Source organism: Nannobrachium achirus, assembly GCF_963921795.1.
Source record: "Nannobrachium achirus genome assembly, chromosome: 1".
Taxonomy (NCBI): domain Eukaryota; kingdom Metazoa; phylum Chordata; class Actinopteri; order Myctophiformes; family Myctophidae; genus Nannobrachium; species Nannobrachium achirus.
This window is the reverse complement of record NC_137810.1, coordinates 49,902,043-49,919,542: the sequence shown is the minus strand read 5'-3', so window position 1 is coordinate 49,919,542 and position 17,500 is coordinate 49,902,043. Positions and strand designations below refer to the sequence as shown.

General features: G+C 44.8%; 2 protein-coding genes across 2 annotated transcripts in view; one reads left to right on the top strand and one right to left on the bottom strand.

The window, feature by feature from the left end:
- lrrc52 (leucine rich repeat containing 52) overlaps positions 1-11,505 on the bottom strand; it is a gene marked incomplete at both ends in the record, with an annotated part of 49,094 nt that extends 37,589 nt beyond the window's left edge. Inside the window, one exon of the mRNA XM_080723938.1 lies at positions 10,857-11,505. Coding sequence (XP_080580064.1) covers positions 10,857-11,505 — 649 coding nt within the window. The remainder of the gene's footprint in view (positions 1-10,856) is intronic.
- Positions 1-17,500, top strand: part of LOC308292628 (E3 ubiquitin-protein ligase RNF170) — a 484,996-nt gene that overhangs the window by 260,287 nt on the left and 207,209 nt on the right. The window lies entirely within an intron of this gene.

Here is a 17,500-nt window from a genome sequence, read left to right as displayed (position 1 = left end):
CAGTAACATTGCATGCACCCAGATTTACAGTTTCCACTGCGGTGCACGCAGCGGTACACCAGCTTCCTACTGGCCACCGCTTGCATTTGATACGCCATCATTCACCACACAGGGCTGTTAAATTGTTCCAGCCGTTTAATAATGCAACAGTTAATTGTTGTTAATTGTATTGCTGTCTCCTTGTCATAATGAATGTTTTAATGTGTCTTACTGGTGGGTCTGAGCAACAAGAAGACCTGGGACCTCGTCTGACGCCTTTCACCTTCTTTTTTTCCCACTCTGGTTCTCGCAAACTGTGGTGCTGCTTCTTCTTGGTTAGTTTTCCCCAGTCTTTCCCTCTGCATCCACCAGTCTTCATATCACGCTTGTTTGATCCCGCCCAGTCTTTCCACTCATCTTGTCTTCATGTCTCGGTTAACTCTGTAATTCACTTTATTTATTAAAATCCAATTCGTATTCACTTGGATGATATTATACATGGTTAACTGCTGGCCCCGTGTCACTCTCCCCCTCTCTCTCTCTCTTTTTCTGAACTCATCAACCTCTCTTGCTCTTTCTCTCTTTATGAATATTTAACTCTCTCACCCCGTGCCCTGCCCTCTCTCTTGGCCGTGTGCCTGGCATCTATGAGAGAACTATAAGGGAACTGAGAAGAAGCCAAGGACCACGGGTTCCCACCCAGGGCTAAAATACTCACAACATCCACAAACAGCCAGATCAGCTTTTGGTACAATCAGCCTCATAAAACCACACGCAGAGACCAATTACGGCCTTATGGCAATATAACCAACCCTACCTACAACCACACACAGCCTAGCCTCGGAAACCCAGACTTCTTTAGGCAATCGGAAGAAAAAGAAGTCTGGGCGATCGCGTTATGATCACTGTTGTAGGAAGTGTCCAATTTCCCTAACCAATCAGAGTGCAGAGAGCGTCGCACCAAATGTGTTGACGTCATGACGCACCAGTGTTCTCTGCGCTGAGCAGAGGAGCAGAGGGGGGTGGGGGAGGAGAACACATGCTATTGGCTGGAGACTTGCGGAGAGACTCACCGCGCCCGCATAAACTGTCCGCGTTAGGTTAGAGTGCACACAGCCAGACTAGCTACAACCATACAAGCACCCAGCTACAACCACCGTACACAGCCAGACTAGCTACAACCACCACCACACAACCATGACCATCATCCAGGTACAACCACACACAACCATTCAGCTACATCCTAACACAGTCTTGCCAGTGGGAACCTGCTACCACATATAACAAAGGCGGTAGTGGTTCAGGGGTAGAGCGGCCGGATGGTCCCAAGTTCGATCCCGGGCTCCCCCAGAGTTAGTTGTCGAAGAGTCCTTGAGCAAGACTCTGAACCTCTAGTTGCTCCTGATGAGCAGGTTGGTGCCTTGCATGGTTTCTTCCGTCATCAATGTATGAATGTGTGTGTGAATGGGTGAATGTAATGCACAATCTATGTAAAGCGCTTTGGATGAAAGCGCTATATAAATGCACCATTTACAACCCCAAACCTATAGGAGAAATATCCATGCATTCACAACTCGGCATCCGAGTTCGACAAGTGGCTACTACATGACTTCTTTCTCCCAGCTTGCGTGAGAAGGTTTCGACAGTTATAGGCCCATCAGAGTCAGAACTGGTTCACTTTCTTTGAATAAGTAAGTAAGCCTTGCCGAGCGCTGAGGCCCATAGGGCAGGAGCCTATCTCTTGTTTCCTTTGCGTGAGGCAGCTTGATGCACAAGTACACCCCCTGGACATGACGCTAGTGTGTCACAGGGACTTGGGAGGCATTGGGTCCCATTTCTAGAGCCTTTGGTATGACCTGGGCGGGGATCAAACCCTGACCTCCCAGTCTCAGGGCGGACACTCAACTAACTAACTACAAGCCTACTGAGTTGGTTTATTTTAATACTCTCTTTCACAAACTTTACCCATCTTTTTCTCTCAGTCTTTCTCTCTTTATCTCTCTAATTCAATTCCATTTTCTCTGCCATCCTAATGGCTCCAGCCTGGGGGGGCCTCGCGGTGACTTTGGTTGCTGCCAGCGTTGCAGGATGTCAACACGTCTTAGTGAAGCACACACAGACACAAGTACGCAGACAAACCAAACAACAGAGGCAAACACGATCATAACTAGGATCTGAACAGGGGAGTAAGTAAACACAGACAGACATACATACATACAGACAGACAGACACACATGCATAAGGACAGAGAGGTTTTTAAGCAAGCCTGCTACCCCAGTAAACAGCTTTTTATATTTATCTATTTGACCATGATTCATTGCTCATCATCGACTACCCGCTGCTCCATTTGAATAGCTTTTATTATGTTTTTATGTAAATCTGTTTTAACACACACACACACACGCACACACACACACACACACACACACACACACACACACACACACACACACACACACACACACACACACACACACACACCTTCCCTTACTACTGGTTATGGCTGCCATATCAATACATGTCAGCTAATCCGAGAGAGAGAGAGAGAGAGAGAGAGAGAGAGAGAGAGAGAGAGAGAGAGAGAGAGAGAGAGAGAGAGAGAGAGAGAGAGAGGGGGGGGGAGCGCCACAAATCAGTGAAGAAAGTAAGATTGTTGTAACAGAAAGAGAAACAGTGAGAGAGGCACGCATCCACTCACACATGGGTGAAGAGGCATGTCACAGCAGCCCAGCCAATGGCGTGTTCCGTGGCCTAAATCTGCATCATGTGTGAGTTTGAGCATGTGTAAGATAGAAACAGCGAAGAAACAGTGGATGGAGACGTGAGGAAAGCATATAGCACAGAATACTAGCCATGACCACCATGCCATCTTATCACCGCGCCAAAACAGTGGGAGTTAATTTACAGTATAAATATATGCTTTATGGAAATGACATGAACACAACCACTGGACACATATTATATTCACACATACATATCCACATGTAGCGCTCAGGTGGCGCATGCGCAGGAGTGAAGTGTAATGGTTTGAATCCGCCACAGTGCACAAGTGGACGAGCAGCATCTACACTACAGTATCTAATGCTAGAAAGATGAAGTCACATTTGCAAATTAATTCCGTCTTACCATTTGAATTTTCCCAATTGACTTGAATGGGGAAAATTCAAATGGTAAGACGGATTTTGTATTCACAAATAAATGAATGTCCATATGCGTCAGTCATTGTCCCTTTCATGCCCATATATGGAGAACCCTGATGTCATCAATATTAAGCCCATATCTTGGAATGCCCAATTGCCCATATATGGACAAACTGTGTCAATCTCATGTGGTCTATGACGTCACACATCTATGACGTCAGCTATCTCCAGTGGGAAAAGTAACATTTTCTCTCTAGGTCGTCCTCAGACGAGACTTCCATCATCGCTTCCAGTCATCCCGGTTCTCCATACATCCAGCCAGTTCGTTGGTGCTTTTTTTTTTTGCATTTTCCCATTCAAGTCAATGGAGAAAATTAATTCACAAATACATTTGTATAAATTAAACTATGTATAACGTATCTCTTAGCGTGTCCCGATGAAGCCGGTCAGGGTAGGGAGGGTGAACCTTGTCACTGTGCTAGTGACTCCTCCAGTCCTCCTATAGGCTGGGGCGGCACCTGTCACTGTCAGCGAGGGGTGTTGAACACTAGGGCGAAGGTGCTACGTCCTCCCACGGAGTGGGAGTTCCTCTGGCAGGTGAGCCAGTATGGTGCAGTACAGTAATGTGTGGGGACTGGGGAAGGTTGGTCGGCATAAGGACTCACTTGGGAGACAAAAAGGTGTAAAACTAATTTGCTGCTCTAAACAATTATATATAATATACATACATACCCACATGTATTCATAGTGTAATCAGTTCAAACTCATTCAAAAACATCTGATACCTGTTGTTTCCATAGGCCCGTGGGCTGTGTCACAATATTCGTTCACACATGCCCTCAAATATTCAGAGGATTATCCGATTAGAATTTGTTCTAAAATAGCTGTTACCTGCTGATTCCTAAGGGCAGTGAGCCATCTATAGCCTACCTCCTGGAGTGGAGTATTATATATTATTTTATTCTACATGTTGAGATAGAACAATGAGAGGTGCCTGTGCATTTATGAGTATGATGTTTGAGTATCCGGTGAGTATGTTGTTATGTTAAGTATGTTGTTTTTGCCAGACCCATGAAATGGGTAGGCCTACATAAGCAAATGTCGGTCCGGGTTTTCTATATAAAGGGTATATATGATGATGACATGATGATGACATGCCTACAAAAGGCATGATGTCATAAATGATGATGACAGACAAAGGGACAGACAGCCTATAAATGTACCATTAAATTTATAGGCCCAGAGGGTTGGCAGAACCCGGGTCTGGCACAACCAGGTTGACCTGGTCTAGTTTTAGTGGACCATGCATCCTCTCCTCTCCCCTCCCCTCCTCTTCACTTCTCCTAATCTCATTGGCTCTCCCCTAAGGGTCTCCCCCTAACTACAGCTACAGATCACACACACTTGATTGGAGTGAGTCATTCTCTCACACACTTACGCGCGCACACACGCGTCTCAAAAACACACACACACACACACACACACACACACACACACACACAGGCGTACACAAACACACACACACACACACACACACACACACACACACACACACACACACACACACGCGCACACACACACACACACACACACACACACACACACACACACACACACACACACACACACACACACACACACACACACACACACACACACACACACACACACACACACAGAGACACACACACACAAACACACCAATCACAGACTCCATGGCCTGCACAAATGCATGCACGCTCACTCACACTAATACACACAGTTACACATGCATGCACGACACCCACACACACACTCACACACACGCACAAATACAGACAAAAGACAAACCAAAATCACACACACACACACACACACACACACACACACACACACACACACACACACACACACACACACACACACACACACACACACCATCCTTAATGGGAGCATGGACGCCTGGCTTTTCTGAGCACCATCATTAACCATCTGGGCTGGAGAGTCCAAGCATACGGTGGCGGCGGTGCCAGCTCACCCAGGTGCAGAGAGGACCGGGGTGGGGGGGACCAGGCAGCCAAAACAGGTACAAAAGGACATGGTCCTCTTCACAGCTGCACCTCCTGCCAGTGCCATGTATAAGCCAGAGTCCTGCAACGGGCAGAGTACCTGCGGATATCTGGTGGGGACCCGTGTTTGATGGGCTAAAACGGACTGGTAAAAGTGGTATAAGCCTAAACCACACCAATCATATGGCAAATCGTATTACAATGTTCTTATTGTGCTCATAATGACCAATTACTGAACGTCAAGTCTCCAGTTTTCTTCAAAATATGTGTTAGTATATTATTAGTATTAGTACAACACTATATGGCACATTAGGAGTCCAACTAGACCTACTAGTGGTTTTCAAAAATCTTATTCCATTTGGTTCCATTTGTATACTCTCAGAGTTACAGAGCTGTTGTGGTCATTCAGGGTTAGCTCTTTATGTGTTTCTGGTTGCGACCGTTAGGTCGCAGTTACTATCAAAACTTCCACCGGCTGTCTGTCAGTCAGTCAGTCAGTCTGTCAGTCAGTCTGTCAGTCTGTCCGTCGCGTCACACTTTTCCCTAGCTCTGGTCCATAGCGTTAGTGGAGTTCTCCCTAACGCTATGTTCCTCTACATCCCAAATCCTTGGCAAATCCGGAAAGACCCGTCGTCTGGTCAAAAAAATAACAAAAACGGTTTCTCCCCTCACCAAACCAAAGGTATCAGTGGACAGTTGAAAGCTTACTCTACTTAGTGGATGCGGTCTGAGCCCCCATCACACGATTAAAATACATTTCTAGGGCAAAATGAAAAATATTCCACCGGATGGAGCGCTTCCAACGTCACAGAGCTGAATAACACCCAATGAGACTAATGTGTAATTCGGTCCTCTGACCTGCGCGGCAGTAGTGAGTTGGGACCTTGATGGTGGCGACAAATAGTGAAAAACTAGAAGAAATGGAGTCTCCAGCCGGTAGAATATTTTTCATTTTGCCCTAGAAATGTATTTTAATCGTGTGATGGGAGGCTCAGACCGCGTCCACTAAGTAGAGTAAGCTTTCAAATGTCCACTGATACTTTTGGTTTGGTGAGGGGCTAAACAGTTTTTGTTATTTTCGGACCAGATGATGGGTCTTTCCGGATTTGCCAAGGATTTGGGATGTAGAGGAACATAGTGTTAGGGAGAACTCCACTAACGCTAAGGACCATCTCCGCCACCGTTGCCCCCGATCCCTGCCAAACTTTGCACACACACTCCTTGGCTGCCAAACCACAACCTCATTTCTCACATGGCCCTCTTCTAGCGCCACCATGAGGCCGATTCTTGCAAAACACATTTTTGGACACTGCTCCTACAGATTTTGCCCTAAAATCACGCAAAGCGGTACACAGTATCTCTACAGTCATGTCATTAACATGCATCTCTCCCATCTAGCGCCACCATCAGGCCGATTTTTGCAAAACCCATTTTTGGACACTGCTCCTACAGATTTTGCCCTAAAATCACGCAAAGCGGTACACAGTATCTCTAAAGTCATGTCATCAACATGGATCTGTCCCATTTCCCATATTCCCTCCTGATTGCCTTCCATTGCCTTCTTAAGTTTGTGTATGTGACCTGACGGTCGCTTATCTCCCGATTAGGGAGTCTTACTGGTAATATAGGTGTCCGCTCATTTTGTATAGTATGTGTCAAAAATTTAATTTTGACAAAAAGGTCAATCACAAGCCAACATGGCGATGACCACTGACTAACACACATACAGGGACCAAGCTGCTATGTACTGGACATTCTCCTTTGTTAAACGTGTCCCCAGGTGGCCCCACTCTATCCTGATTGGAGGAAAACCTGTCTCCTCCACCAAAACTGAAACTGATTTTTCTCCTCACATGGGATAAGGCTGAAGATCAGAACGGTAACATGTCATTAGGTCGAACACCCTTTGGATCGACCACCAAAACCTATGTTGTTATAACTCAAGTCAAATCTAAAGTGGCAGAGATTCTTTCACCGTTTTAATGGCTTAAGGGTTATGAACAAGGGTGATACAAAATGACCTGAGTTCCATTAATCAAACCTATTAGCCGCAAGCAACTTAGATGCTATAAATGCTATCTGCAGCTAAGGACCCGTTTAGACAACAACGGTCTATAGAGGAAAAGGCGAGGTCCCGTTGCGTTGTCAGTTCTTTTCCAGCGTTTATACGAAGACGCATGAGTGAACGAAACACTGTAGTGTGCCAGGTAGCTAGGTGGCGGTGACAAACTGCCAGAGAGACAAGTGACGTAATGTCCGCTCTACTTCCTATCAAAGCTGTCTCGCTTGCTTTGTTTACATTCTCCGATGCTGCGTGGCTGCATAGCTGAGCCGACGTCATTCATGAATGACCTCACACATTTTCCTGGATTCCCCGGAGAGTTGGAGACGCAAGGTAGAGCGCTCTCAAAGATTTCCACACTGGAAGGAAGTTTCACTTTGTTGTGTTTTCAACCCCTGAAAACGCTGTTGGCATATGATTTTATTTTACCATTTTCTATAGAAACCGTTTCCGGTTTACGATGCAACAACCTCCATTGACAGCCCATTCAGGAAAAGTCCCATCTAATTGTATTAAAGGATGCTAAACTCACCAATGTCGCACCTGTGAGGATCGCTCTTTGTCTCTGTCAAGTCTTCGGTTCATAAAAATCCTTCATTTAGTTTTTGATAACTCAGCGTCCTGCTGCCTCCTGCATATGTGTGCGAGTACGAAACAGGTGGTGTGTGCAGAACATTGAGTGATTTACAACAAGCGCTTACAAACTCAAACACTTTGAAAAATAACCACTGCATGGAATTCATTGACAGAAAGTATCATAACATGACAATGAATGGTGGATTTTATTAACCAAAGATATGGCAGAGTTTATTGTCCTTAATACATTCAGATAGGACTTTTCATGAATGGGCTGTCAATAGAGGGTATTGCAACTTAGATTCAGATAGCATTTATATTAGCATCTAAGGTGCTTGCAGCTAAATCAGGCCAATCTTCACTAATGGCTCTTTTCACCTATACAGGAACTAAGCGTACCATGCCATGATGACGTGTAGGAACGTATTTCACAGGTTCTGGATGTTCTTCCATGCGATACGGCTCGGTTTCAGATAAGCTTCTTAGAACGTACTTTGGGCCCCGAGTTCATGGAAACCCATGCTGGGACTGTCTGTAATACGCTTTGCTGTTGCTCTGGTCAAGCCGAGGTGACTGGACGCAAACCCTACAGCAACACAACACTGCCATTTGAAACACAAGCTGATTAAATGATCTCTGTGGGGTTCTCTCTCCTGATTGGATGACATGTGTAACCCACCTGAAAGTTCATTTTATTGGACAGACGGGGATAACCCTGTTAATGAACCAACATCTATAGCAATGATTACTAGTAAAGAGCTTTCCACTTGAACCCCAGGGGGGTCCAGGGGAAGAATCCGTCAAAAATGCATGCCCAAATTAGAACAGTTGTGGACACAAAACTACAATGATTGTGGCTACTCTTGACCCACCAAATGTAAGCCAAACCCTGAAAATTCACAAATGCAGTGTAAAACATCACATTTCTCTTACCGAATTGTACTGCTGTGATCACTTACTAGGGAAAAGAGGATTGAAAAAGACCTCCGCCTGTGGAAAATCTGAATTCTGAATAGTGAAAAAGACTCAAGACCTCATTGGAGACATATATAGTGAATAGAGAAATTGTCCATCAAGATATCATCAATTGATAAAATCTTATGAATATATTTCAAACTATGCAAACTCTACAGATGTTTTAGTGAGAGTAGTGCTGTAATATTAGTAATGTAAAAGTATAGGGTGAAAAATGATAAAAACTAGTAAAAATAATTTGTAATAATGTAATAAGAGTAATGCATGGATGAAAAATACAATGGCAGCTGATTATATGTGCTGTATGGCCCCTGTAGCAGAATCAACATTGAAATTGTAATTTGATTTAGTCTCTATTGATTTATTGACCTCTGAACAGTTTGGTGACTGGTCATGGGAAGCCGGCTTCCCATATGGGGCTTAAGTGGTTAACTTAATAACAAAAACAAAAACACTTTTCACACAGTATATGCATGGCAACTAAGGTTGTTGACACATTATGAATAAGTGTAAATGCTGTGAACACAGCCTATAAATGCAAGTCTGCAGATTTTAAGGGGGAGCTGAGTTTTTATCGAGTTGTGAAGGGCAGTTTGAGGAGATTTTACAGCAGAGCTGGTGGGAGAGAGGAGACGAGGTAAAACTATTCGTGTTAAAGCTTGTGTATTGTGTGTGTGTGTGAGACAGAGAGAGAGAGGGGGAGGAGAGAAAGAGAGAGAGAGAAAGAAAGAGAAAGAGAAAGCGTGCATGTGTGTGCAGGTGCATGCCATGGCATGTACCGTGCGTGCACTGCATGCTAACTGATTAAGATGAAGACATCAGCAGAGGTCCACTATCAGGAACTACTGACTGTGCGCCCAAAATCAAATTATCTAAATGCGTTGATGTGACAATAGCAAGTGATAAAACCTTGGATAAGGACATCCTCAGAGGAGCTGCTGTGTGTTTATTGGCCAGGATGCAATATTGCCCTGCCTGCTGCAGGAGTGGACATCAGCCACATGCAGGCCCTTTGCTGCTTGTTGCTTTGTGATGACAACACAGGACATTTATGCCAGTCGTTTTTAGAGTGCAGCCCTGGGACCCCCCAGGGCTCCCTACAGCGTGTTCCACAGGGTCCCCAGCTAAATGATAAAGTTGAATTTTCACCATTATTTCACTGGCTATAAAAGAGAGAATGTAGTCTAGTGTGTAAGAATAATTCAAATAGGTTTCACTCAATGTTGGCTCCCCACCTACAGTATACTGTATGGACAGCTGTAGAAATATGTACCAAAGCTAATCTAACACCCTTTATCCCTGGAACAAACCAATTTCAAATGGGGGTCTGTGGACATGCGTCCTTGACATGAAAATGTTTGAGAAACACTGTTTTAAGGGATCAAGTGCGACAGGAGAGCCAGTCAGGCCTATAAAGCTTGTCATTCAACACAGGACTGTAAGCTAATCCCCACGTCAAATAGAAATGAATGCTAAAAGAGCATAACTTAAAAAAAACAACAACAATACAACAGTGATGCAACAGCATTGCAGGTCCTCTATGTCATTGGTTCTCAAAGTGGGGTCCGGAGACCCTTGGGGGTCCTTGAGGGAGTTCCAGTGGGTCCCCAGCTAAATGATAGTTAGGAACCAAATGGACCCCTATGGGTCTGTAACTCTGAGAGTGTACACGGGTCCATTTGGTTTCATAAATCAATGTTAATTTAAACACTTTCAGAGTTAAATTAACATTGATTTTACAATATAAATCGGGGTCCCAGAGATAGAAATGCCATTAAATGGGGGTCTGTATGTCAAACTGCATGGGGGTCCTTCAAACTAAAATGGTTGAGAATCACTGCTATAGAACCATAGAAATCTTCTCTTATATGGGGGTCCCTAACTCCCTGGCATTTATTTTTATTTATTTTTTCAAATGGGGGTCCGTGGGCAAATAAGTATCAATTTGGCGGTCCTTGACATGAAAACGTTTGAGAACCATTGCTTTATGTCCTTTATGATTAAAAATAATAACAATAATAATGATATACTGTTTTAGGTTTATCACTCCCTTCCGTTTGTGCTTTCTCTCCTCACCTTGAAACTTGAAGCCCTCTATCTGCACCCAGAGACACAGGTCCTCCGTGTCACAGTCGCACCGCCACGGGTTGCCGCTCAGCCCCATGGACCGCAGAGCTGGCAGGGCGATCAGCGTGCTGATGTTGAGCGTCGTCAGGTTGTTCCGGCTCACGTCCAGAACCTGCAGTGCCAGGTTCTCGGCGAAGGCGTCCGGGTGCATCTCCCCCAGCCCCGGGTTGTCCGTGAGCCGGAGCATCACCAGCGACGACAGGGGTCCGAACGTCCGGTCCTCGACCTGCAGCAGCAGGTTGAACGACAGGTCCAGGTAGGCTAGCTTCCGCAGGTTCCCGAACGTGGACTCGCTGATCTCGGTCAGGGAGTTGTTGCTGCAGTCCAGATACACCAGGTCGGACAGGTAGTTGAGCTGCAGCGCCGGCAGGTCCGCGATGCGGTTGTTGGACAGGATGAGTTGCCGCGTGGCGAGCGGGAGGTCGTAGGGGAACATGGTCAGGTCCTGCCCGGCGCACTGGACCACCAGCTGGTCGTCGCACACGCACCGGTCCGGGCAGCCGGCCGTGAGGGCCGGGGACGGGGCGACCCCCATCACGAAGATGAAGAGGAAGAGGAGCCGGAGGGACTGGGCGCTGGGCTCGGGCAGGAGACGCATGACGAAGCCGCCCAGAGCGTCATGAACTCGGGCTGAGCTGGACCAGGACCAGGAGGACTCCCCGGCGCTCCCCGGGCATCCTGCATGGGTCTGCGGGGCGACGAGGAGGGCGAGACGGCTGCTCTGGTGGTCCGGCTGTCGCTGCCTGGCTGTCTGGATGCTGTTAATATCCAGCCTCTCTCTCGAGAAGCCCCTCGGTTCAGTCGCTCACTCACACGCACTTTCTTGCGCCTCTTCTCGCATTGCCACAGAAAAGCCGTTGATCCCGAGCGAAGGTGACCGCGGCGTTTATCCGTCCAGTGCGCTGTGCATTCAGGCTCTGCTGTTGGACTCTTGCCCTGTCGTCGCGCTGCTGGATCCGCAGGTCTGGGTGTTCCATCTTTGGGAATGAGTTGTCACCGGGGAGACGCGTTGTTCGTTTACTTTCCAAAACGATGCCATGGTGTGTGTGTGTGTGTGTGTGTGTGTGTGTGTGTGTGTGTGTGTGTGCGCGCGCGCGCGTGTGCGTGTGTGTGTGACCGGTGTACTGCACTGCGCGCAAAATTCCACCCGATTTAATTGTTTAATTGTGACGCACCGAAACTAATCTGTGTCCTTGTTTGTGACAACGAGTCCACTAATGATGAGCCCTTAATGGTTATTCTGAAGAGCGGCCGTTATTGAAGTGCGCGAAGTGCGTCTTTTCCCTCCGTTTACTGAACACTGACTGTCTGTCTGGAATGGATGGGACTGCTCTCTCTCTCTCTCTCTCTCTCTCTCTCTCTCTCTCTCTCTCTCTCTCTCTCTCTCTCTCTCTCGCTCTCTCTCTCTCTCTCTCTCTCTCCCCCTCCCTCTTTCTTTCTCGGTCACTCAATCTCGTTGCAGCCTTGCAGGGTCTCTCACAGAGAGAGAGAGAGAGAGAGAGAGAGAGAGAGAGAGAGAAAGAGAGAGAGAGGAAAGCTGGCAAGGTGCGCTCGGTGAGTGTGCGCGTGAGGATTCGCTGTCAGAAAACTTGACTCTTGATTCCCCGTTGAGACGTCATCATGTGTTGCCTCCTATAGATGCTCATCTGCAGGCAGCACACTTTCTGATCGAGATATGATAGGAGCTCCAGTTATATGGAAGTACTCAAATGTTTTACTTGAGTAAAAGTATATCACTACTGCTAGGAATACTCTGAGGGTGCCCTCACACCAAAATACCTAGAATGGAGCGTTTTTTGCAGAAATCCTCTAGGCCTACTGGCAAAAAACGCTCCATTCTCATTGAAATGCATTCATTGGCGGATTCCACTCTAGATATTTTGGTGTGTGGGCACCCTTACAAGTAGGCTAAAAGTCTGGTATTCATAATTTAGTTGAGTAAAAGTAGGCCTACAACATGGCATCAAAATATAGGCCTATAAAGTACCAAAAGTAAAAAAGCACTCATTATGCAAAATGTACCAACATCTTTTGAAAATAGAAGATGCATTGTGAGCTTGTAGATCGCAATCGCAATGTATTGTGAGCTTATAGATCTGCTATTTTCAATTGGCCGAAATGTAGGCTATATAGGCATACATTATGTGTGGTTATAATGTATGTTTTTATTTTATTTTATTTGTATTTATTTATTTTATTATTATTAGACCTATAATAAGCTATCTATAAAGTAGGCTAGTAACTGAAAATTCCAAATAATTGCAGTAAAAGTACAATATTTGGATCCGAGATGTGGAGTAGAAGTAAAAGTATTGGAAATACTCAAGTAAAGTACAAATACCTCCATTTATAGGCCCTACTGTCTGTCTGTCTGTCTGTCTGTCTGTCTGTCTGTCTGTCTGTCTGTCTGTCTGTCTGTCTGTCTGTCTGTCTGTCTCCTTTCCTCTCCTTGTTCCTCGTGTGTGTGTGTGTGTGTGTGTGTGTGTGTGTGTGTGTGTGTGTGTGTGTGTGTGTGTGTGTGTGTGTGTGTGTGTGTGTGTGTGTGTGTGTGTGTGCGCACGCACGCGCCGTACTTATAGACATAAGTCAATACCTAATAATCCTGCCTGGATGTGGCGGTTTAAGCCGTTCTTATCTGCGGCCCTCATGCAGCCCTGCTTATTGGGAGGCTAATTTCTCTTGTTGGCACATTAAAGCTTCTCCTCTTGTCCCTCAGTTGCTTTTCAACAACATAGGCCTTATATTACAATTGAGCTGGGTTTAGAAAAATAGTAATAACGTATTGTTTATTTATTTATTTGTGTTGTTCCATGTAGTCTGTTAATTCATTGCCGTTCAAGTACATTCCATTGTGTAAGTCAAAACCACTAGCCCAGGGGTTCTCAAACCTTTTTTAGGCCGTGACCCCCAAAATAAATAGACTATATTTGAACTGGGGACACCCACCCTGACAAGCACTTGGAATTGTAGGTATTAATGTGATTCGGTTCCACAGATAAATATTGTGTAAATAGCCGATCTACATGCTCACAACGCCTCGCGTTTCACAATGTTCGCCTCTTCCTTACTTATAGCCTACTTGACAGTTTGGCCAGTTTGGTATTAAAACGGTCTTGAAAGTCCTTACATTGTCACTTTATGATACCCTGTGTGTTGGTTTGTTTACCATTGAGTGAGAAGAAATACAATAACATTAAGCTAATCATCTGGGGACCCCACAAAATAATTTGGGGTCCCGACCCCAAGTTTGAGAACCACTGCACTAGCCTAAAAAATCAAACCTCGGTTCGAAGTGGAGCGGTGAATCTGAGCAGCTATACCCTGTGTGTGTGTGTGTGTGTGTGTGTGTGTGTGTGTGTGTGTGTGTGTGTGCGCGTGCGTGCGCGCATGTGTGTGTGTGTGTGTTGAGTGTGCCTGGCCTGCTAAACAGCGCCCCTCCTTTAACATGTGTGTTGTGTGTGGCCACTAGAGGTATTGCCAGGCTACAGACATAGCCAGCCAGCCACATAGCCAGCCAGCCACATAGCCAGCCAGCCAGCCACAGACATACCTGTCTATTGGGAGCGCTTTCACCGCTCCAAAAAGACTGGGCTGCTGCTGCTGCTGGTGGTACTGGGTTCCACTGTAGTTTGCTTTAAAGGAGCACTTCAACCATTTTATCTTCATATAATTGGTCCTCACTAATGCTCATGATGATGTGGCACCATTTCTGCCTCAGAGGAGGGCTGAGGACAGTTCAGGAACCTGCCAGTGACTTCATCAGTATGGTAGGTTCATTTCCAACAAGATCTTCAAACTAAAAATAAATAATAATGCAAGAACAATGGCTTCTATTACAGTATGCACATGTTCCAAGAAGAGAAAGGCTATCATGGAACACCCATTGATGATGTCATTGTGCTCCTTTAGCAGAGGCACATTACTTTGAGGTGGTTACTGTAGGCCTATAACCCACCACCACATACTATTATCCATACTGTAATGTTGTATTGTATTGTATTAAAAATGTTTGGTGGGTTTTGGGTTGTTTATAATGTAAAACATATATATTCTGTTCTGTTCTTTTTTGTTCGTATTGCTGCTGGAATGACCAGTTTTGTTATAATTGTATAACAGGCCTATCTGTAAAAGTGCATTATCCTCCAGTGGGCTGATCCACCCACACTACCATACTTACATTGCGCAATGGATTTAATTGTAATGTTCATCATTTAACACGGACTATATCTATAACAACATACAGTATTTTCACTCACAGATCATACATAACAGCCTACATGTACTATACTAGATCCTACTCCTCTCCTCACCTGTGTAAGGACCTAAGTGATCCTTACCTGTCCAGTCTTGGGTAGGCTCACGTCTAGAGATCGCCTATTTATAAAGTGGATAAATACCCGTATGCCGTGATATTAAGATGTCACCCTTTGCCCCTTCACTGTAAAAAATAAAAAGTTGGGAAAACTCAACATTTTAAGGCAACAAACTTCAGAAAACTTTTAAGTTTAGGTCAACTTAGAATTTTAAGTTAAGCAAAAATTATAAAAGCTGAGGCAACTTAAAATGTTAAGATAAACCAACTAAACCAATTTAAGCAAAACTTAAAGTTTTATGTTTGATTGTCTAACTTAAAAGTTTTCTGAAGTTTGTTGCCTTAAAATTTTGAGTTTTCCCAACTTTTATTTTTTACAGTGTTTCGGATTGGCTATAGGGCAGACACGGCCCGTGGTCCGTGATTGGCTACAGGGCGTAAACACAGACAGACAGACAGACAGACAGACAGACACACACACGTAGATTTGGCTAATTTATAGATAGATAGAAGATGAGCTCAGCTTGGTCAACATTTGACCTTGCTTATGACGCGACCCTGTCCCGTAATCCAAACTCGTAATAGCCTGACTTGTCCACTAAAACATTTAAAACAAGGCAGACTTAAGCCCCATGAGGAATCGAATTAGCCAAACGAGTGGTTAGGCCAACGAGTAGTGCCGCTCAAGTTGCATTACCATTAGAAGGCAGAGAATTGTAAATCCTCGTCAACATGCGATGCAACAGGGAGTCCCTTCGTGTGAAATGGGTGCTGCATCATGATCAAACCTGTCCAGACTAGGGATGCACCGAAATATCGGCCACACCATCGGCATCGGCCGATATTTGCCATTATCGGTCAACATCGGTATCGGCAAATAAAGCTGACGTTAACCGATGGCAGTAGCCGATATTTATCTGTTGTTGATAAGCATACATTTTGCGCTGGTTATGTTGGTGTGTTGGTTATTTGCTGCCTACCAAGCTGTATTTCTGAACAGTTATTTCTTATAATGAAGTTGTATTTGTTTCCATCGCACAAAAGGAGGAAATTATAACACCAAAACCAAAATAAACAAATATCGATCTCGGTATCGGTTATCGGCTAAATTGTTATTTTTAAATATCGGTATCAGTATCGGCCAATAATTTCCTTATTCGTGCATCACTCTAAACTCGTCACCCGGGTGTGAGAATGCTGGCTATTTTAGCATTTTAGCTCGCACCCACGCATGCACGCACTATCTTTTGTATTGACCCCCTTGAAGAAATCCATACCCTGTATTTGAGCCATGCTAATCATTGGGGGCAGTGGGCAGCCACTTGGTGGCGCTCAGGTAGCAGATGGGGGTTCAATGTCTTTCTCAAGGACACTTGGACCGACACAGGGCCAGAGCTGGGGGTCGAAACAGGGGGGACCTTAACATTTTCCAGATGGCTGCTCTACCTCACTGCGTCCTAGTTCTTGTGTTTTATATAGCTAAGATGGTTATTAATCTTCATCGAAGTAGCTCGAATACATTATAATATTTGATAGTCTTTGGAACACTTTACTCTATTTTTGTGCATAGACAAATTTGGCCCCATTGGATTAAATATGATTGAAAGAACACTTTTCATAAGAGCAGCAATCACACTGTGGTTCAATGACTGCTGGGCCATACTGGAATGCAGCTTACTTTGGAACATAATCGTTTTGCTCTCTTTTGTTCTTTATAATTTGTGTTTAAAAAGGTAATCACACAAGATCTATTAATACTTCATCACGGGCCAAAAATAGCAGATAGGAGATCTATCTACTTAAAAAACAGGCACCCAGGTTAAAAGTGGTTAATAACAAACTTGTATACACACATTAGCCAATTAGAAAGTCCTAGGACCTACAGTTTGGTAATATGTTATGGTTGTGTTAGATCTCCAAAAAGCATTCAATACCATAAATCATGATGTCATGATGGGGGGGCGGGGGCAACAAAAATGTATTTTATATAGCTTTTGTAGTGTACATTCAATGACCGCCATGGAAATAACTTGCTCTCTACCCTTTGTCATTCTTTTGACTACTACTGTGGGCAATTGAATGTTTGTTTGTGTCAATAAAAGGTCAGTCAATCAAGCCGATCAGAGAACAAATTCATACGTTCAAATTAGATCCCATCCGGTTCTGCCCTGTCACACTCACCAAAACATCTTCTCTTTTCCACAATCAATCCTTTCATAGCTGTGCTTTGTTCTGAAACTGAGAACTTTCTTCAGTTGGAAGCATTACAGGAGGACAACTG